Below are 23884 nucleotides of genomic sequence, written 5' to 3'. Positions count from 1 at the left end.
AAGAAAGTGATGGTCCTAAAATCCAGGTCATAAAAGACACTAAAAGGGGCAGGGTAGATTAACAAAGATTAACTCATAAAAAAATTATAGAACGCATAAAGAAAGGAAACAGTCGGGGCACCCGGGTGGCTCAGTTGATTAAGCATCTGATGTCAGCATCTGATGTCAATCTTGATGTCAGCTCAGGTCACAGTCTCACGGTTCATGAATTCAAGCCCCCCATCAGGCTCCACACTGACAGTGCAGAGCCTGCTTGGGATTCTCTGTCTGTCTGTCTGTCTCTCTCTCTCTGTGTCATTAATTAATTAATTAATTAATTAATTTAAAAGAAAAAGAAAGGAAACAATCTACCATGAATGAGACAACAGACACCAAAACCATGAGATAATTACCTGTTGTATAATTTACCTATTTAACTACAAATCACCTGTGTTACCATATCACATAATGCTTTTCCATACTTCCCAATACTTAGATATGACATTTCTATGATAATTTTTTTAATTTTTCACATTATTTCCATTCCATACCTCAAACCATGCAGTTACAACTCTAATAATGTTCATATTAAAAACAGCAAAAAAAATTATTGGTGTCTTATCCAATATACATCCAATTTTAAGAAATGAAGTATTTCATTTGTTTTTCAGGTTTGCACACTATACTCATATTCCAAATATCTTAGGCGACACTGACCTTTCTTTTAAAAAGAAAAAAACACAGTAATTACCAACGCAAAAATCTCTAAAGTGTCATCTGATCATCTTTATCTGTGCCATTATCATACTCACCACAGAATGAAATCTGAGCTCTGAAATCGATGCTGATACCACGCTGGCCACAGAGGTAGGCATAGTGGGCAAGAGCATTGCATAGACAGGCGCTTCCACACTTGCATGCATCATGGCGGCACAGCTGAGAGTATAGTCCCGGGCTAATGTAGATGTGGCAAGGAGCAAAGAGCTCCTGGTGGATAACATCACAGTGTGCTGCGTATCCAACTAAAAGACAAAAATACATACATACATACATACATACATACATACATAACAACAACAACAACAAAAACATCAGCACCTCATTTAGTAGTCTAGATCTTACCCTTAAGTACCAAATTCCAGAACTATCCAAGCATCTTGCTTTCCTAGATGTACTGAATTGCCTATTATTTTCAACAAGAGCCAATATTTTCCATTTATACTATTTTGTTGGTTTATCTTTACTTATAATAATATTGGTGGCAGCACTGAATCCATATTTAATAATCTTTTAGCAAAAAAATATTGTGCTATACCTGAATAATATGAGTTACAGAAGGGCCAATATAAATGGCCACAATCACCCCATTGCCCAAGGAGCATCATAGAAAATCACCCTAATTCTGCTATAAAGAATTGGTGAGTATTGGAAGGCTTATCTCCAGACAGCCACACACAATAATAGTGGTGCCAGATTGTAGATGCTATGGCAACTCCCTGAAATACACAATTATCCAGGAAGGATTGGGAATCATCTCATTCCAACAAAGTCTCTAGGGTAAATGGTAATATGCCAGTTGCCATATAGTCATTGAATACAATGTCTGCACAAGACACAATGGACAGAGCACAATGTCTGACAACAATGTTTGATAAATGAATCTATGAATGCATGAATAAATGAATAATGAATAGAAATTAGGGGTTGGGCCACATACTAAAAGCTATGAAATATAGGTCTATGTAATCACTTCTTGAAATCTCTTGAATTTTCCCTTCAGAATGACCAAATAGAATCATAGGAATAACCAAGTTTGACACAGCAATCTAGATCCCATCTTTCTCCAAAAAAAAAAAAAAATTATCCGTAAAAATGAATGAAATCTTGCCATTTGCAATGACATGGGTGGAACTAGAGAGTATTATGCTAAGCAAAATAAGCCAGTTAGAGAAAGACAAATACCATATGCACACAGGATAATGCACACAGGAGCCAAAAAAAAAGAGAGGCAAACCAAGAAACAGACTCTTAACTCTAGAGAACAAACTGAGGGTTACTGGAGGGGAAATGGGTGGGGGGAAGGGTTAAATAGGTGATGGGTATTAAGGAGGGCATCTGGGATGAGCACAACAAGGGTGTTGTATAGAAGTGACTAAATTCTACACCTGAAACTAATATTGCACTATATGTTAACTAGCCTGAATTTAAAAGAAAAAAAAAAACACCTGAATGTATTTTGTTGCATATTTTAAATATACTTATTTTGATAAGGAAACACATGGTAATTGTCTGAGTATTGTATTTTTGCACTGTATATGAAAATAAGTAACTTAGACTATAACAGCATTGTGTTGGCATGCATTCTTCTAATCCCCAGGAATGCCAAAGCAAAGCAATACATCAGTGGGGCTTTTACCATGTGCCTTAAGGATTTGTAGATCAAAAAATATTCCTACTAACATTAAGTAAAAGGGTGATTCAAGAAGATCCTTGTGAAAAAATATCCTTCAGAATTATTGGCTTTTATTTATTTTCCTTTCTCTGGGGATTTTTCTAAATTTACCTATTTGAAATTTTTAAAGTAGGTCACGACAAAGTTGAAGGAGGATTATATCTAAAATATATGTCATAGAAGACATGAGATAGGGGGATAAAAGTGATAAAATATATACGTAATAAAATGGCATGTAACAGGGAGGTCATAAAGAAAAGACCAGAGGGAAATTGAATTTGCCATTTGGACTCTACTCCAGCTTTTACATGTTATTAAAAAACAAAAAATAAAGCTGCTGAAATATCAAAGAGAGAATTGAGAAAGTTAGAAACAAACTGAGCAAGACTAATTGAAGGAGAAGGGAATCTATTAGTAGACATTTTAAGACAGAATAGGGGGGAAAGTATCATTGAATGGCAGTGAGATTAAAAGTATTGAATTATAGGGACAGCTGGGTGGCTCAGTCAGTTAAGCATCAGACTCTTGATTTCAGCCCAGGTCATGATCTCACCATTTGTGAGATTGAGCCCTACATTGGGCTCTGCACCGACAGTGTGGAGGCTGCTTATGATTCTCCCTCTCTCTCTCTCTCTCTCTCTCTCTGTCCATCCCCTGCCTTCCTCACTCTTTCTCTCTCAAATAAATGAATAAACTTTTTAAAAAAAAATATTGAATTATAGAGACCACAAGACTTTAGCCTAATACTCTTACTACAGATAGAAAAAATGACCACAGAAGTTAACAATCTTTTACAAGTTTAGAACCTAGCTTAGACAAAAAGCTAGCAGCACTGAAAGCATTATATTATATTCTTTCCAGTACATCAAAACTATAAATTAATTCTAAGGATCATGTAATAATCAAAAGATTCCTCCCAAACAATCACCAAAAATTCCAGAAATTGTACTGGGTTTGTATAGGTACTCCAACAACATTAATAATGTATAAAAAATAGCTACCTAGAAACAATAAATTAGCCAAAACAATTAAAGGAACAAATTAAAATTATAAAAATATTTATTTAAGCATACATATTAATTTTTTCATAGCCATTTTGCAAAATATATGTATATAACAATACATCTCATTTTATTGATCAGTGAAATAGACTTTCACATGGTTTGCTGTGGCTTTCGTAAAAAAAAAAAAACAAGTACAGGATAAATTCTTGGCATTGTTTGTTACACTGTCATTGCAGATTGGAACTCTGGAGCATGACCCTCTCAAATTGTTGCACACTTGATGGCACAGACCTCCTTGGATCGCTGGCCCCTGCTTATGAAGTCATAGCATGCTGTCTGAGTAAGAGCCGGTAATGAATGTGATAGCAATAGGAGAATCCACATGAGCTGTCACACTGTGGAGCTCAAGTCAAATATCACAAGACTATAACTGCATTATTACAGTATTTCCAGAGATTTTCCTTTAGAATTTAAAGAATCTGACATCTCCAAAATGCTAGCCTACATTTGTGAAGAGTTTAGGGATTTAGGTGTCAACACCTAAAATAAGTAAATTTATGAATGCAAACCAGGAAACAAGATAGTCATTTTCTGGAGTTCTTTATAAAAAATAACCTAGATTACTTAAAGAGGCATATCTAATTATCGAATTGTCTAAGATGACAGTAATACATGGAACTGTCCTCCAGGTTTACATGCAGGAAGAAAGACTTACTGTTTTGTTGATTAATGTTACAGGGGTCCACCATAGGAACATGAACAGGTGCAAAACAAGTGGAGGAAACTCTCCAAGCATACGCGTGAAGTTGAGGGGTGCCTTCTATCATGCCTGATGGAGACCTAAAAAGCAAAGATAACATGCATCTTAGCCTCTCCCATTCATTTCATTTCTTCATAGTCTTCAAATATTGAAAACGGAGAGTACAATTTTTTTAACTTACAAAGAAAACTTAGAGCTTAAAATGTTCTATCTTTTAAAAAATATGTGCGATATTAGCTTCCGGTTATTAAGAATTTATAATGGGTCAAATTGTGAACATATATGGTTTTATTTAATAATTGCCTCAGGCTTGTGAAGAAAATATGATTCCCATTTTAAAGAGAAAGGAGAGAAGAAGCTCAGAGAAATATTAACATTCACTCAGCGGGTGAGCGTCAGAGCCAAGATTCAAACCCCATTTCTCACCAATTTAATGAAACATCATTCACACAACCAAATCATTAATGTGTGTGTGGTTTAGGGTGCATGTGGAGAGGTAGATGCAGGTAGCTCACATGATTCTTTTAGGGTAAAGACAAATGTCCCAAATATAAATATCCTATATTTGATTCAGTATTTCAATTTCCATTATGAGGACTGAAATACTGAGGTTCCATCCTGAAGTTAGGCAAACAAACCAAAAGAAAATTGAGGGAAGATGGTATGAAAGCCCTACTTCACCCAAAGTTGCTCACTTCAGTATCCTCAGCAAACCAAAATGGAAGAGAAACATCTACCCTTCTGACACCAGGCTTATAAACACAATAACACTTAAGGGACAAACACTAAAATGCCCCCACCAGCAGGGGCTTAATCAAGGTTTAATAACTCATCAACCATTATTTAATAAGTGACAATCCTGACTAGACACTGTACCAGACATTGTCAAAGTGACCTAAAGAATCAGGTTGGAGGGGCACCTGGGTGGCTCGGTTGGTTAAGTGTCCCACTTCAGCTCAGGTCTTGATCTCACGGTTTGTGAGATTGAGCCCCACGTCAGACTCTGTGCTGAAAGATCAGAGCCTGGACCCTGCTTCAGATTCTGTGCCTCCTTCTCTCTCTACCTCTCACACTCTGTCTCTCTCTCTCTCAAAAATAAATAAACATTAAAAAAAAAAAAAGGATCAGATTGGGTTAGGTCTCCTGTAGGAAGCTTTGACCAAACAATACTTGACTAATGAAAGCCCCAACAACATGGCCAAATAGTAGAGTAGGCTTTATCTCAGCTGTCTATATTGTCCTATTAAATTAGCTACTTTGGTTACCACTGACCTCAGCCACTAGCAACTATATGGAGCTTCTCACCACGGAAGCTGAGAGAGGAGAATAAAAAGGAGCTTCACAAGCCATTCCACAATGCTCATCCCCTGTCCCCACCCTTTCTCTTTCCCAATTCCTCAAAAGTAAACCATTCTAGAACTCTAAAGCATTATAACAAACACCTAATCCAAAATCTCATTTTGTTCAAACAAGAACACTGAGACCCAAAGAAATTAAAGAGCACTAGCTCTTTGCTTTGTCTCCCCTCTCCTTCTCTCTTCAACGCTTCAAAGGACAATAAAATAGGTCAAGGTGATGGGTGTAGCCAGGGTTCCCAGGAGGAATGGACTCAGAGATGGACCTCTTATTTCACTTGATCCACTTAATAAATACAAAACAGAGGAGGAACTAAAATGTGGACCCATTTATTTATTGCGTTTTCATTTTATAAAACAATGTTTGGGCTCACCACACTTAAATTACTGTAATAAGATTTTCAAGTAATTAATATTTTCCATTCCACTATGTTTGTAGATTCGCATTAACCTCTATGAAGTAAAGAATTTTAACTGCTTTGTTAGAAAGCTAAACAATGTTCAAAAGTTATCTATGACTCTGAAATATTATCCTGCACTGTTATCATGCCTGAATGTTTATACATGGAGGCGACTGGTGCCTGAGAAAGAGGCAGACAGATCTGCCATCTGTTAAACACTGACTGCTAACCCATTCTGATAAACAAGAAAGAGAAAGAAGGCTTAAACTTCTTTTCTGCACATTTTAGCCAAGCCACTTAATATAGTCTGTTTCATGAATCTGATAAAGATATTGATATTCTCACCTACAAACAAATGAAGCATAAAGAACTAAATAACCTAAGAACAAATTAGTCACACAGAAGAAAAGGTAAAAGAAATTGTCTTTTGAAATTTAAAATTGTAAATGCCAGTTCTCCTTGCCCCTCCAAATTCTTTTCTTGGAGCCCTACTAAAAGCCCCGTCACCATTTAGTTCAACTGTCTACTGCATACAAGACTCTATGCGACTCATAAATACGGAGAACAAACTGAGGGTAATGAGAGGCATTGTGGGAGGGGGGATGGGCTAAATGGGTAAGGGGCACTAAGGAATCTACTCCTGAAATCATTGTTGCACTATATGCTAACTAATTTGGATGTAAATTTTAAAAACTAAAAAATAAAACAAGTTAAAAAAAAGACTCTATGCGGGTTCCTAAGAACAGAAGGATTGAGGGGTTCATCCTTATTCTCAAAGCCTTCATAGTTTTAAATGGAAACCAGACATAAAGACAGAGTTTCATAGATAACAGAGTCAAAATGAACTTTGTCTGGTGGTATATGAGCTCCTGTTTTGAAGCAAATAGAGTCTGAATTGGTTTGAACAATAAAATCAGAATTCACAAGAAAGATTAGGTGGTGGGGAAAAAACCCAAATAGGAAAAATATGCAGAAGTGTTTTAAAAACTATAGTATTCGGGGAATGGCTTCTTCATGAGACGTTCCTTTGTTACTCTGTCCACAACCACATGGCTCAACATTTAACGTTTTGAAATTACCTCAGTGTTTTTATATATATTGTTGATTAATACCTTGCATTGACCTCATTATTTCTTAAAGGCTGTTATCCCCTCCTGATCTGCAATACAAGGTCCTTGAGGATGCGAACCATGTGATACTGCTTAAATTGTCCCACAGTGCTTAGTTCAAGAACAGGTGCCCAAAGCATTTACACTAAATCATACACTGTCTTTTCACAAGTAAGTGAAACTGCGTCATCAGTACAAGGGGTACAACTGTGCTGTATTGCTTTTCTTCTGATGAAACACCAACGATCATAAAATTCATTTAACTTAGCTGCCAAAATGTTACTTCAGAGGAATCATTCATACCAAATGATATCAATATTTTAAAGGTAAAATTTACTATCATTAATGCCAAATGATATTAAGATTTTTAAAAAGCAGTGCACATTGAAAAATAAAATACTGTTAAGTTTGATAGGTGGCAGGGGAGAGAATAACAGGCACTTATTCCATGGGCTCTGAGTTATACCACTCAAATTCACAGCCCAGCCCCACCGTATTTGAGCTAAATGACTTTGAGCTTTGAGGGTCTCAGTGAGTTTCTTTATAAAACAGAGCTACTAATTAGGGGATTGCTTTAAAATTTAAATAGATGATCATATAAAGCTCTTGGAACAGTGATGACTAAGCTATTACTAGTTAAGTAAACACTTCTAATGAAAGAATTTGATTCCTCCAAATTACTAGTCATTAAATCATGTTAGCTATTCAGAAATCATACTTACAGAAAATCATCCCTTATGTTCCCATTAAAAGTGCCACACAGCCCTAATGTTCTTCTTTTCCAGGCGCTAGTGAGTTGAATGTAAATTCTTTCCCCATCTATAGCAAACAGAATCTTTAAACCAAATGTGGTTTTTAGAAGAATAAATAAGGATGACAGAGTTTGAATTTCAACAATTCCTGCGGGAAAAGAACATACGTAAATCAGCTTTGAGACTCATAGACAGTGTTCTGAAATGCTAGAGTATAATGCCAGAACTCTTCTTTCAAGAGACTGGGAACTAGAACTTCAATAAAAACTTGAAACATTAAAAGGGGGGCACCTGGGTGACTCAGTTGGCTAAGCATTCAGCTCTTGGTTTTGGCTCAAGTCATAATCTTGTAGTTTGTGGGTTCAAGCCCTGCATCAGGCTCCATGCTGGTGGTGGGAAGCCTGCTTGGGATTCTCCCTCTCTCTCTCCCTCTCTCTCCCTCTCTGCCCCTCCTGTGCTCATGCTCGCTCACTCTGTCTCTCAAAATAAATACGCAAGAGAGAGAGACACAGAGAGAGAGAGAGAGAGGGACATGAAGCAGGCAGGCTCCCAGTTCCTGCTCCTGTGCTCCAGAGCCAATTTTTGCCACCCTGTGCATTCTTTTCTCCTGTTTCCCTTCTGTCTCTCCTTTCTAAGACTTCAGCAGATCTTTTTAATAGATTGTCATGTCCACATGTAACTTCAGTTGGCTAGCATCTCTTGGCAGGTGTGGACAGTCCTTAGCATTTGAAGTCCAACCTCTTTTTCTTAACTCCCGCGTGTGTGTGTGTGTGTGTGTGTGTGTGTGTGTGTGTGTGTGTGTAATTTTCCCCAAACCGGTGATGTTTCAATAAGGAAGTGGTACTTTCCTAAAACCTTCTGCATTCCCCTGAGATTATCAGTAAAAAGGAGAGCACAGCACTTTAGAGCCACCATTTTTACCAGACACCTTAAGAGACAAGAAACTTGTGTTCAAGTATGAACTAATGACTTCTGCCAACATGAGAGTTGCTCCTGTATCCCTATCACAATTTCTGCCACCAATCTGGTCACCACGCCCAGAAATCTAAGAACCATTCTTTGATCACATCGTGCCTTTGATGCCCTTCCCCAACCAGCCCTGATCCAATCCATCACTAGGTTCAGACCACTTTTTTTTCCTAAATATTTCCAATCTGTCTTCTTTCCATCTCCACTGTCACTGCCTTACGCTGGTTCCTCCTCATTCCCTGCATGACTGACTTCAGTAACACCCTAACTGTCCTCCATCTTTCCTGCCAGCCTCTCTTAAAGCCACTTCCACGGAGTTGCCATAGTAGTCTACCAAAAAAAGAAAGAAAGAAAGAAAGAAAGACTATCATTCTTCTCACTGAAACTTATTATTTATTTGGTTGAACCATATGAGATTGTTATCTTTGTACATAAAAACGGTCAAATAATGATAATTTCATATTCAATTTCATATCAAGTTCAACACCCTTAGCATGACAATGAATAGCACGACCATGTAATTTGTAATATAAATTGGGACATCTCTGGGAATGAAAGAGAGTGTTAATAATAACTATGCTAGAACACAGGCAGGAACACGAAAACCATAACAACGCTCTGCATATAAGGTTTTCCCTAGTGTCACCCCCCACCTATTTCTCTAGTCTCATATCTGGACATTCTTCAGGCTTTAGCAGTCCCAAACTAGCTATAGTTTCCCCTAATCATACTGCACGGTTTATACCTCCTTGCTTTGCATGGAACACTTTTCCCACCTCCTTCACCCTGACAATCCTCAGCTTTGAATGCTGAACGAGACGTCACCTCTTCAGAGGTGATGTATCTGATGTCAAAACTTGCCTGACTGTACCTGCACATTCTTGCCCAAGGCTGGGTGAGCTGTACTCACTTAGATCCCCAGAGTCCCTGTGCATATCTTTGAGTTTGTTATATTTTATGCAAGTGGCTGTTTTGTTATACCTCTCCCCTTGCAAACTCTAGGCCACTTGAGGTGAACACTAGCTCCCATTGACATGGTAATCTCTGAGGTCTCTAGCTGAAGACCTGGCAACACATAGGCCCTCAAATGTTAGGTTAGTCAGCCAATGGGAGAAGACTTCATTCAGGTTGTGTTGTTGTTGTTGTTGTTGTTGTTGTTAATGTTGTTGCTGTTGTCAATGTAAGGCAAGTACATCATTAGCAATGCTTCTTACCATTCAGATTGAAGCCTTGGTTAGGACTGGTAAGGATTTGTCCTCCTCTACTAAGGGTCACTTGTTTGTTAAAATCATCCTCCAGAATTAGAGTTATAGACTGAAGGCAGACCAAGCCAAGGTTCTGCATAAAAATCAAGTGATTGGTTAAAGGAATGAGAGAGAAATAGGACACAGAAAGAGATAGGGATGATGGGAGAGGGGAACGGGAGAAAGCAAGAGAGAGAGGAGGAAGAAGAAAGGAGAAAGAGAGTGCACATGGATAAGAATTCCTGGTATATAGAAGGCTTGAGTATAAGTAATATAATAAAGTACTTAACATATAATATATAGCCCCATTACCAATAAAATTTGTATTTATATAGTACATTAAGTATACCATATACCTACCTATATTGTACATAGAACATTAAATAAAAATGTTCTCAACAAAGTGCCAATAGTTATGTTTTTCATAGCACATTATTAATATAGCTCTCCAATACATTTAAGTGGAATACTAAACATAAAAAATTCAATAAGTAAAAGAACAAAGAGAATTGGGATTCCATGTAGAAAATTTATTTGGACTCTGATATACTGCCAAAAAAAATCAAGCTGTAGAAAAAGCAAATAAAGTAGTTCAGAATTTTTGTTGGAAATAACCATTTCATACTGGAATAAAACTAGAAAATTAAAGATTTCTGCAAAATGTTGACTACCTGATTTAAAGAGAGGAAAATCTGTGTGTCTTTACAAATAACTGATGTATTTATTTGAAGAAAAGATCTAAAGTAGATATTCCAGTATGCTAAGAAATTCATCAAATCTATTTAGAAAACATGAAGCTGACTCAGTCCTGTCAAAAATCATCTCCTTAAAATAGTGGTTTCCGAAGTAACCAAAAACTTAGGTCCATTGTGCAGTTATGCATGAAATGTCCAAAAAAGTATACATATAAATTCCATTTTTTAAGAAAGAAAAGACAATTAGATACATAGTATTTAATCTAAAACATATTTGTTTTCATATTTTAATATCTGAAATCAGGATGTGTCATATAAGCAACAGTATAACATAGATTAATTAGCAACATTTTTTCTTTGTCATAGGAAGAATGGTGAAGCATCTTAACAATGATTTTTGCAGAAAATTTACATTACCATTCATATTACCACTATTACCATATTATGTATTACCACTCTTGACCTAGAATGGAGCTTGAGTGAAAAAACAACAACAACAAAACAAAACAAAACAAAACAAAACAAAATAAAACAAAAACAAAAAAATTCTTCTGGCCATTTTGAGATGTTCCTACCTGTTCACAGTGAGCTTTCTGTAAAGTAATTGTGAATTTATCTTTTCCAGTTCCTTTCACAAGGATGTACTGGCACATTCCAATAAAAGAATAATGTCGACCATCAAACGTTGTAAAATGAGAATCACCCACAACGGAGCATTGTACTATCAAAATAAAAAATAAAAATTAAAAAAAAAACAATACAAAACAAAAAGGAGAAGGAGAGAGAGAAGAAGGAGAAGGCAGAGAAAGAAATTATGCTTAGTTTTTGAAAGCAGGAAGTTGACTAGGGTAAATAATCATTCATCAAAAAGAATAGATAAAGTGTTTAAAATGTACTCGTCTGACAAACTTACTAGATTATGTTATTAAATTTAATTCAAAATTTATTAAAGGATAGCTCAATGTATTTTTTAGGTTTTGTAATATTTATACTACATCAGTAAGTTTTGACCAGTCACCTGCTCAAAGCTATCCTTTGTTCAATTTTCCATTTATCCTCTTAGTATCTGAATTTATGGATCATTACATCTCTTGTTATATATGAGATGAACTCATAAACATCATTGCCATCTTCCTCTTCAATTCAAAGAAAATTGAGACATTTTCTTTAAAAACATTTTGAAAGATTACCTGGACAGTCATGCTCAGTGCAGTTCCAAACTCCACCAACACACACACTAAATGAAATTATAAAAATATTAATCTACTGGTATAGAGAAACTGTATTAATGTTTGCATCAATGTATTGATTAATGTACCAATACATACCATGTTTATAGGTTCAGAATAATCTGACTTGAAAAATATATCTGCAAAATTTCAATTAACTGATAAACTTGGGCTGGGCAGCACCTAAATTATTATTTGTTGTGTGTCATACTTAAAAATCACTAAAGATGACACAAAGGGAATACAGAATAGCCAGGAACGAAAGTACTATGCAAACAGAGACCTTTTGTTTTATGTCCTTCTCTCATTGCTTAAACTAAATAAAAAAAAAAGTCACACACAAAAAAGTATTTACCTATATTAGGAGGGAAATATACATAAAGAGTTAATAAAGTTATTTCGTCTACTACAAAACAAGAAAGTTTCTTTTAAGGATCATCAGACATTAAAGAGAGAGAAAAGATGTCCTCTTATGTAAGATAAATTCTGCCTTCTGCCATCAAAAAGACTTTTAGGATGGAAGGAGGATAGAAGGATAGAAGCAGAGTCTCTAAAGAGGAGGAGCTTAAATCATTATTTAAGAATGTGGTGGCTTATCTACCTGCATGCCAGTTATATCACACTGACAGCAAAGAGACAAGGGCCTGCTGACATTTACACCTGTTCTTTATAAGACTTCCCTGGAGGGACTTCATGCTTACCTAAAATAGTTTTAGTTGCTAATGTAATAAGAAATTCTAAATGTCTCTAATGATGGCCATGTATTGGCAATCTGGAGAGTCACTTTTTAAAGTACTCAGTAGAGAAGACCAGGATTACCATTATGTTCTAATGGTAAAAATATATGCAGATTACTGGTTACAAATAACAAGAAAATGCAACAGACTCATTACATAGGTTTCTGATTTTATGGAATTATCAAGGGAAGTGAGAATTACATCATAAAATAAATTATAAATTTTCTATATTTTTCTAGCTTTTTTTTTCTGAACTTGCTTTCATATTTAAAATATGAAACTATGTATAGCCCCCTGTCCTACTCCCATCCAGCCTTTAAATAAGATACAAACTGTGTCTTGGAATTTTTGGAAGAAAATAAGTAATAAGTACATTCCTTTAGACATATGTCATGGTGAAGTTGTCAACTAATCAGGTACCCAGAAATAATTGGCTGTATATTAATAACATACCATTCAGTACATTCCTGTTCAATTTTTGAACCAACTGAGTAAGCTAATCCATGAAAACTACACGGGCAATTTTCCAAGGAGATGCAAGTCCCATTTTCCATTATGAGGCCTATTTAAGAAAAATATGTATCAAATTCTCAAAAGAAATAACAAAGAATGTGTTGTTTGACTATAATAACTCAACCAACTTTTATCGAACACCCGCTCACACTAGGTGCTGAAAATATAATTCTTTTTACTTTTAAAGAGGTTACTGACAACCTGGTTCTATCTCAATCAGTAGCTACCTTATAAGGGTCTATTTCAGAAAAAATTAAATTAAATTAAATTTAAAATAGGGATCCATGTCAGTAATTTTAAATTTTCTTATCTCATGACTTGCCATCAAAAACTCAAGTTTCACTACATTGAATAAAGGCAACTAGACAGTATTTCCTTGCTTTTGAGGGAAGAAGAGAGAGAAGGAGAGAGAGAACATATATTCTTGGTTTAATTTCTGTTCATCTCAAAGTGAGAGATTTACACTTATCTATGTATTCTTACTATGTATACTTACTCCTTATCTATGAATTCTTACTCCAAAAAAAGGTCAGCTGAATGAAACATGTGCTTGGTAACATGGTTGATTTACGTTACGGCTCAACAAGCTTTACTGAGAGAGGTAGCAAATGCTGTTCCAATTCACTGGCCCTTTGAGTAGCACTACCTTGATATTTATTACCTGTTCATCCCAATGAGCGCCCTCCTTAATGCTCATCACCCATTTAGCCCATACAACCAACAAACACCCCTCCAGCAACCCTCAGTTTTTTCTGTTTTTAACAGTCTCTTAGGGTTTGCCTCCCTCTCTGTTTTTATCTTATTTTTCCTTCCCTTCCTCATTCCTAATCTTAAATCTCATCTGTATCACTTGCTATGTTACTTCTAATTTCACATATTAAAACTACGTCAGGACTAAAATCCTATACTGCCAACATATGAAGGCTTTTTTTTAACTTGCTTTCACCTTCAAAACATGAAAATATGCACAGTATTAAATATCCTTAAATATCCAAGAGAACAAAAGATTTGCCATGGTTAACTTCAGGACTCCAGATTCCAAATTTCCAGGGAAATTTACATAGTAGAAAAGCTGCCATTCTTCCTAATCACTTCAAGGATCAAATCCTACCAGGGTAGAAAATTGCAACAGCCCTATGTCCTGAGAGAGGACATTATGATATGATTCTTCAATCACTGGATACTAGTTTCCATGAGTACAGACACCATTTCTCTCATGAAGTGCTTACCATCTGCGCAGTAACATCCATCAAGACAATGGAGATTGCTCCCAAGACACTGTTTCTCAAATGTGCAGGTTGGTGGGCAACAACTGATACAATCCCGATGGACGAAACTGTCATCACATTTATCAGCTAAAATGGGCAAACAGGGGAGCCATAAGTCAAATTTACTCACCTCTCTTTCAAAAAAAAAAATAGTGTTTGGAAAAGTATGAAAGTTTACCACTGTTATTGGGTCAATGACAAATCCTTGTAAATCAGTAGTTTTGAGTCCTAGGGGCAGTTTTGAGTACTAGTATAAACTGGAAATTAACACAAATACACAGGGTTTAGAAAATAAGAAAACATACTACATGCTGGAAAGTCATCTCTCCAGTCTTGAATCGGGTAGCCAGCGTGGGAACAGGCTCTCGCGTACTCGGTGGCTGCACGACAATAGGTTTCATCATCATCAGTTCTGGAAAATGAAGACAGAGCCACCCACAGTCACACAGGAAATATTGGCAGAAACCACAGCTTTGAGCTCCCGATCTCTAGAAATGTTGCGTGCATGGTGAATATTCTAGTATGAACTGATGTCAGCATGCACATACTATGTACGATTGGGCAGAAAATATATAAGCATGAGATCACAGCTCACAGGACCTGAGTAAATTGTCTTCATCAAACTATTTCAATAATTTGGCCACTTTGCTTTTGGTTCAAAAGAGTACCTGTACTGGAAAAAATTTCTATTAAAACAATTTTTTTATGTTTTTATTTATTTTTGAGAGAAAGACAGAGACAGAGACAGTGTGAGCAGGGGGGAGGCAAAGAGAGAGACACAGAATCCAAAGCAGGCTCCAGGCCCTGAACTGTCAGCACAGAGCCTATTGCGAGGCTTGAACCCACAAACCACAACATCATGACCTGAACCGAAGCTGGACGCTTAACCGAATGAGCCACCCAGGTGCCCCCCAAATTTTCTATTTTAATTATGACATTCTGCCCAGAATCTTTTTGTATGTATTGCTTTGCTCCCACACAAAACATCCCAGCCCTTTTGGGAAATAAATATTAAATATTTATTAATAAACATAAATTTATAAACTTACATCCATAAATCCCATTACCATAGGTAAAATTCTATCACAACAAAAGCATCAAATATGAAAATTATTTCTAAGATACCATGCTCTTCATAGTCCACATGCTGCAATAAAACCAATACTAATAAAACTGCAGCACTTTTGAAAGATTGAATAAATAGCATTTAACTTAAGATATAAAAGATTTTCAATTCTTTCAAGTTTGAATTACTAAGGCTAGTTACTTTTATAATATTGCCAAGAGTAAATAATCTCTCACTGTTCTCTTATAATAACCCTGGAAGCTCCCCAGACAAATATCAGAAGTCTGCCAATTCCCCAAACAGATTAACACAGCACCTATAAAATAAGCAAGGTTTATAATAAGGTAGTGGACTTGTTTTTCAATCCAAGTCAAGCTTAAGATTAAATAGTTACACATCTTACAAGATAATGACCTTAAGAATGTTGTATTTTGTGAACCTTAGCATTTTCAGTATCTCTATTGTAGAAGCCACCTGTCTCAAATTGCACTTATCCTGTGCTACTGTAATTGGAGTCATGCAGCTTATCTAGTCCAATTAATTGAGCTTTAGAAGGAAAAGGAGACTGAGCATATAAACTTCAAAAGCTCAGAAAATATTCTAAACCGCCAAACAAGAAAATTCTCTGAAAAACAGGGTAAGCTAAAATTGTTGAATTCCTGTAAAGATAATAAGTTTCTGATTTACATTAAAATATGTGCATTGTTTCCTACAATTAATAGATGCTTTGAAAATTAAGAAAGTAACTGAATATTGGTTTCCCAACCCAATGCAACTATTATTAAAATAGCTACCATTTATTAAGTATCTGTGTTAACTCTAGGATCCATGCCATGCCCATTATATATGGCATCACACGAAAATTCACAATTGGGCAAGAAAGAAATTATTATTCCAGTGTGCTGAGGGGAAAATGAGCTTATTTGCTCCATTTTGGGTGTTAACTTTCATAAGGAAAATGAGCATTAAATAATAATTGTTTTCAAATCAATTGACTTTGGCATGACAAAGTTAAAAGCATTCCCTTGCTTCTAGGTTTAGCATTCTAAAAAGCAGAAAGAGGAGGGCATAAGTTCAGATGGCATCTCCTTTGTGGAACTGTGGAAGGCACTCCCTGATAAACTCAGCAAACCTCTCCACATCTACTGCCCTTCACATTTAGAGCATGTGTCATTGTTGGAGGCCTGTTTCTGCCCCACTAGAATGTGACTTCCTAGGACAGGGTCCATGTCTAAATGGTTTCTGTTTCTCCAAGATGTGGCACAATGTTCAGCTCAGAATTGATGCTAAGCAAAGTTTGTTGAAGTGAATTCAATATACTATCATAATGCAAGCAGGAAATGAATTTGTGTTCAGCAGATTCCCAACGTTCTTCTTGTATAGGATCTTTGTGGTGCCATCCCCTACGGTAAGAAATGAAGAGACTCTCCTTCAGGAAAGAAAGGATGTAGGTAGGTCTAGACCTCAGTGAAGTATTGAGACAAGTAAAAGGCTAACTGGTAGCCTCTCACTACCATTTGTTCAAGGCCCACTTACTTGATTTATAATGCCCTTCTTTTGGTATTACATGACTGCTCTGTCCCCAAACTTGGCCTCTTCACCTCAAACATATCACTGGTGATATCAGTTGATTTCAACAGTAAAAGGCATTTCTCTATCCTGCTATTTTTATTTCCCTGGAGAAAGCAGTTGGATTTCAAAACTTAAAGCCTACAGATATCAAAATTTCAAGACAAAAATGTTAAATCCTCAATGATGAAATTTCAGATGAAGTGAGTATAACAGAGATTGTATTTTTGGGTTTTTTTGTTGGTTGTTTTTTTTTTTTTTTTGTCTCCAGAGCCTGATTCTCTTCATTATTAGAACCGTCAAGTTTTTGCGAAGCATATGGCTGCCCAGCCAAGGACAATATTTCCCATCTGTCTTTGCATCTGTACATGGCTATGTACATGGCCATCTGTACATGGCTATGTTTCTAAGTTCTGACCAAAGGGTTAAAAGTATACATGAAACTTCCAGAACTCTTTCTTTAAAAAGCTGCCAACAGCCCTCTACTTCATTTTCTCCCTTCCTAAGTGCTAAACTATAGACGTGGGAGTGGTATGCCAGTTCTGGCAGTGAAATTGAGGACAACACCCTAGGCCTTGTGGGATGACATAACAATAGCATCGCTGTGTCACTGGAAAATTCATGGTGTGGACACATGGTATGACCCCAGAATCGCTTACCAACTTGGACCTTTATATGGGAAAAATATGTTTCAATTTAATTTATGCCACTGATACTTTGGCAACTGAAGCAACCAAACAATATCCTACCTAGTAAAGGGAAAATGACTTTCCTAGATCTGCCAAAATATTTCATCTCAGTCGACCTGAGAAGTGCATGCTAAAGATGATAATGCCGATGGCAAGTGAAAAGACTACTGAAGAATAGCCAAAGAATGAATCATGGTGGAATAAACACAATTTTTAATTCCATATACACAGCGAGGTTAAAACCATGGACCACCGATAAGATCCACAAAAAAGAGACTGAGAAAAAGAATAGAGATATAACAACATAGCACTTAAATAAAAAATAAAACCGAATAGGGAACAGAATGTGGTCAAATATTAAGTTAGGTCGGTCCCCAATATTTAGGCAGAGAGGGAACTCTTTCAAAACTCTTGCAGTAGTTCATAAATCCCTAAAATTTAGAGACTATACATATAAATAAAGATAAAACTGTATTCCACTCAAAATTAACAGGCATCCCAAATAAGTTTCACATCTGAAAAATATCATTATATTCATTATTTTATAGTAATCTCCATTTATTTAAAGTAGAGTAGTTGTAAATAAGATAATTTCATACTACTTCAACTTTCCCTCTTTGTTCTCACCTTTGCTAAACTTAAGCCTCAACAAGCTACAGGCTACAAGATGAGGTGTAAGTGGTTTTACTCAATCAAAAATTAGTCTAGTCTTTTACAACAAGTTCCCGTGTATCATTTACACATCTTGAGATTCTTCAAAAAATACAAATTTATTAAAATATCTTGAGATATTCTTCAACATTCAAGATGAACATTCAAAATCAAATACTCTTGGTAAATTTTTGAAAAACAATAGTAGAAAAGACTACAATAATAGATAATTTAGAGTGGGTTCTACATTGAGGAACATATTATGATGGGTCTCACCAAATTTGTTCCCTAGACAACCATCTAGTCTAGGTATTCTTAACCTGGGAGAAAATGTAAGAGTCAGGTGACCTTGGATGGGGTCAAGACTACATGTGTACTGTCACTAACCTCTAACTGAAATTTGGCATCAATTACTCATATAGACAACACATCACAATGTCCATAGCAATATCTGTGACTTTGTCAACAATATATCTCATACTTCATTTTTTAATGTTTTCATTTCTAATTATAATTGTTGCAGATATCTCAAAATATTTACTGAGATCATGTAAATGGTAGTTATAGTTAGACTTGAAATGCATGTAAAAACATATATCATAAATTCATTTCTTTTACTATTTTGATAACTCCATTTCAATACAGTTTCCCTTGTAATTTTGTGTGTTTGATTTTCTGCATTTCAAAACATTATTTTGAAAGACTCTGTTGGAATCTCTAAACTCCAAAAGCGATCAGTGGAACAAGCAACCTTTAAGAAATGCTTCTTTTTATGCTGCTTATATAAACCATTTAGATTGCATGTATTATCCAGAAAGCTTTTAATAGACGTTAGACCAGTTTATGTTTTACATTTCCATGATGTTTTGTGAACTGCTGAGACGTCTAAGTTACAGAAGTGGTTTTTTCTTTTCTTTCTGGATAAAGAAATTTTAATTACAAATAGTAATTATTTCACTTACTTGCAAAGATCATTAACACAGCTGGCAATATACAAATATGGATCAATATATTCATGGCAGCTCAAGAAAGGAAACTGCAACAATATCTGACACTTGAAGAAGATTGCCTGTGCAGAAAAAGATGGCAGTCGTCAGCACATGTTTAAGGATACGTGGGCACTCACGTTTTTTTCTACTGATCTACTTGCAGGTGTCTCTGTTATTACCAGGAAACAGAAGGCAATTTACGCTCATAAGTTTTAACCAACATTTTTCTAACTACATATTTGCACCATGAGTACTGCTCCCATGAAACTCATTACATTACTCTTTCTGAAATGTCTTCAAGTTGTTCCTGTTGCACTTACATTCCCTCAATTTAACCGTGTTTAAGTATGTAGCATCTGTACCAAAAAATGCTTAATATTCAATATACAAATACAATATGTGTGAATTATATCCAATGTGCCCAAGCTCTTCACATCACATTTACCTCAAATGCTGGCATTCCACTGGAGCATGGATTTGGAAAATCTGAGGGTGTGGGTACACATTTCGTGTCATCTGGAATTTGCACCGACCAACTATTTGCAAACATAGCAATGTCTTCTGTATAGTCCTCTATTTCACACAAACACAGACACACAAAAATATGTGTGATAGCATCACTTTACACAAACACAGTTCATCAACATAAACTTCCTGGTCAGAAAGTTAAACTCAGCCACTTTATCATTACCAATGATTGCCAATGATATTAGACGATAACATTACTTTAAGCTCCTGAATCTTGCCTCTGCGTAACGCTGGGGTAGTATCACTTTAGCGTAATAACAATACATTGAACAAAGCGTAAGTACCAAATAAAAGTGAATAACATTGAAGAGCAAAAGCGAACATCATTTGAGCAACAAGAGGAGGGACTGAAAGTGTTCATCTTAATCCTGCTCCACGTTCAGACAAAGAATGAAACTAAAATCTCAAAGGCTTAGCAGAACCAAACACGGTAACATCTCAAAGCTCTAAGACAGCTGTCGGATGGGAACTTTAGGTTCCTCACCACTTAGACTTACACTGTCTACCACTGATGACGAGCTTCGCACCACTAGAGTAAGAAATCTCAAGCCACATATTTGACCGCTCTCTCTCTCTCTCTCTCTCTCTCTCTCTCTCTCTCTCTCAGCATCTTCAAGAGAGGAACAGGTCTGCTTGCTACCACAAAGGGTTCGGGTTATTGTGGGAGTTCATCTACAAGAATGCTTCATTCTCTCAGAATAAAATCCTAAACTTTGCTGTGTCCTGGAAGACTTTTATGATCTGGCCCCCCGCACTCCCCTGATTCCCCTCCTCCTACACCAACCCCACCCCCCACACACTCCTCTTGTCCCCTTCTCTCTTACTCCTGCTCAATCTACCCCAGTCACACTGACCTCACACTGTTCTCCTTTTAAGCTCATTCCCACTTTGCTCTTGCTTTTGCTCCCCATTCTTCAAAATTCTCTCCAATCGTCCCTCTGCTCTCTCCCTTACTTTATTTAGGTGTCTGTTTAATACGACCTCCTCAGAGACGCCTTCTCTGTCACATGATCTGGATTACCACTGAACACACACTGTTCTATTGCTCTTAATCTCCATTTACAACTTCTTGTTTTCATAGCTGCTATTGCTCCCAAAAATTTATACTTTAACTTGTTTCTATTTATTTTGTCTTCTTCTACATGGAGGGCAACCGTGTGTCAAAGCTTCCCCTTTGCTTAGCATCTGGCATGTAGTAGGTGCTCTAAATACATTTGCCAAATAAGTGAATGAATAAATAAAAGGGGGGTTGCAACATTTAAATACATTATTAGATTATTATTTCAAGTTTGTCTGGCCTACCTCATTATCTCTGATACTGTTGAAAATGTTACACACTGAACCAAGCCTGGGCCTGATCTAATATACTTTTTGTTTTTTAAGCAGGAAAAACTGATGTTACTTTTAAGTAACTTTATAGTCACATTTCATTTCAAAGCATCATCATTTTTGAAAAAACTGCAGGGCCAAAAATACTAGCTAAAGGCCCACTGATTTTAATATCTATGCACAAATTTTAATGTAACTAGATAACCTGGACAGTCCCTTAGAGTTCACTTTAATACAGCTTATAACCACATATTTAGCTATTTTTATGACATTATATTAATAGAAGAGTCACGAAAGTTGGTTATTATGAGACGTTAAATCCATATCAATTGGTTTGCTGGAGGCCTGCAAAACTAAATTTAAAATGTTTCATGCAAAATATGCTACAAATCATCTCTTGTCTGTATTGGAACACTTTCTAAGAGAGAAAATGAGGATTATTAATTACTATGTTGGGAAAAACAAGAGTAAACCAAGGCTTCTATTTTGATGTGTAGCTGCCTATAAACATGAATTATGGAAACAGAATCTCAACTAGACAATCAATTAAAATATTTCTATATCCACAGAAATTCTGAAAAGCCTCATTTCTTTGTGAAGTCATCCCTGAAGAATGAGTAGGACTGCAAGGGAAAATACAATTTTAATCACTGTTAAGAAACTATGCATTCGATGGCATTCAATCAAACCACCACAGTGCCTCTAAAGATTTATCTAATCAGCAAAGGGCAGGCTGAGTTTCAAAAAAAAAAATACTAGGCATGTTAAAGCTAAAAGTAATACAGCTTATCTGTAGACATTTTCTTGCATTATTACAGAATGGGAGAAAACCAGAGGGCAGGTGCTAGTCACATCCTTACCAATTACTGGTGTTAGTTTTTTTAATACTCCACTTTACACTGGGCACCAAATAAAACTTTGTACAAAAAAGCTGAAATCTCTCTTTAGGCTCTTCCTACATACTTTCCAGGGTCTTTCTTGCCTTCTGTCAATTCAGCCATAATTCAGTTCAATTGCCTTCTGTCAGTCTTCTCCCCGCTATAATCTGTGAACACTTTGGTTCAGGCTGCCCCAGGTATCTCACTGAGAGCAACCACTTTATGTTCCAGGTTATCAAAGTCTGTCTGACCCGTAAGTAAGGTCCTAACTGGAGTCTCTCTGCCTCTAGCAAGAGCAGATGCTATTTTCTATCCTCACCTCTATACCAGTTCCTCAGATGTCCCAGGAGAAGTTGCCCATAGCTGTCTTTTCTAACACTGAGAACTGAATTGAATATTATTTTCTTCATGAAGCTTTGATACAGAAGACAAAGAAATCAATAATGGCCATCCAACTGGTGTGGCCTGAGTCCAAAACCCTACTTCCAAATATAGTCTCAAGATGCCAAGTCTGTGAATCCTCTCATTCTATGTATCCAACGGGATGCAAAATCGCATGTCAAGATGATCTCAACACTGTACATGTGTATATGGTGCTCGCAGACTTTTGAACACTTTCACTTACATTTTCTCATTTGATCCTCACAGGCTAAGAAGTTCTTGGGGTCATTATTATTATCTTTACACATGAGGAAACTGACGCCATGGAACCCTAGTAAATTAGTAACCTAGCCCCAGTGATGCATTATCCATCTCAGGTAAAATGTCTGCATTTTAGCAAGGGCCTCTTAAAGCAGTGTTAATCAAACACTTTCCTGTTAGCTCCATTCTAGGCTTACTGAGAACACTTGGAGATGATTGTAAATTCGCTAAAATGTATTCGGCGTTAACTATGTGGCAGCCACTGCATTAAATATTTTGCATGGATTATCTCATTTAATCCTTGTAACTCTAATGCTATCATTGTATCATTAAACTGAGATGATTTAATATGTGACAAAGCAGAACTTGAATCCCACAATCTGACTCCAGAACTCACACTCTAAGCAGGACTTTCACTGTCTCTTAAAACACAACATATGGGTGAAACTTCTTTATGAATTTTATTATAAAACAAAAAAAAGTATGATATACATAGCACTTTTACAGATTAAAAGTCAATTTCTCAAACATTTATCTAAGCATGGGGTTGGAAGCCAGTCAGATCTGTAAACCAACACTGACAATATCATTTACCAGCTGTGTTACATTGGGCACATCACCTTGTGCCCTCATTGTAGTTAAGAAAATTCCAATAGTCTTACAGGATGGTGTAAGGGTTGGAAATAATATAGCTACATGCTCCTATTAACTGTTATTGTAAATAGTATCAAGGAATATTATTGCTGACAAAACAGCCCCCATTTTTAATGGCTCACTGAAATTAGTTTCATGACTTAGAATAAAGATATGTACATCATCATACATGATAAAAAAATTTTTCCAAGTTTTTATTCAACTTTTATAAACTCTGTTCACAGAATAATTTTTTTTTAATTTTTTTTAACATTTATTTATTTTTGAGACAGAGAGAGACAGAGCATGAACGGGGGAGGGACAGAGAGAGAGGGAGACACAGAATCGGAAGCAGGCTCCAGGCTCTGAGCCATCAGCCCAGAGCTCGATGCGGGGCTTGAACTCACGGACCGCGAGATCGTGACCTGAGCCGAAGTCGGAGG

General features: G+C 36.3%; 1 protein-coding gene across 1 annotated transcript in view; it reads right to left on the bottom strand.

The window, feature by feature from the left end:
• Positions 1-23884, bottom strand: part of OTOGL (otogelin like) — a 136585-nt gene that overhangs the window by 97934 nt on the left and 14767 nt on the right. The window contains exons 6-16 of the mRNA XM_043564287.1: positions 19877-20004; positions 19405-19511; positions 14773-14879; positions 14429-14554; positions 13140-13248; positions 11911-11957; positions 11296-11441; positions 9996-10119; positions 7783-7960; positions 4151-4275; positions 792-1001 (exon numbers count right to left, since the gene is read on the bottom strand). Of these exons, the coding sequence (XP_043420222.1) occupies positions 792-1001; positions 4151-4275; positions 7783-7960; positions 9996-10119; positions 11296-11441; positions 11911-11957; positions 13140-13248; positions 14429-14554; positions 14773-14879; positions 19405-19511; positions 19877-20004 (1407 nt within the window). The remainder of the gene's footprint in view (positions 1-791; positions 1002-4150; positions 4276-7782; positions 7961-9995; positions 10120-11295; positions 11442-11910; positions 11958-13139; positions 13249-14428; positions 14555-14772; positions 14880-19404; positions 19512-19876; positions 20005-23884) is intronic.

The sequence above is a fragment of the Prionailurus bengalensis genome, chromosome B4 (assembly GCF_016509475.1).
Source record: "Prionailurus bengalensis isolate Pbe53 chromosome B4, Fcat_Pben_1.1_paternal_pri, whole genome shotgun sequence".
NCBI lineage: Eukaryota > Metazoa > Chordata > Mammalia > Carnivora > Felidae > Prionailurus > Prionailurus bengalensis.
Note: the sequence above shows the minus strand (reverse complement) of the source record. Positions and strands in the feature narration are given on the sequence as shown.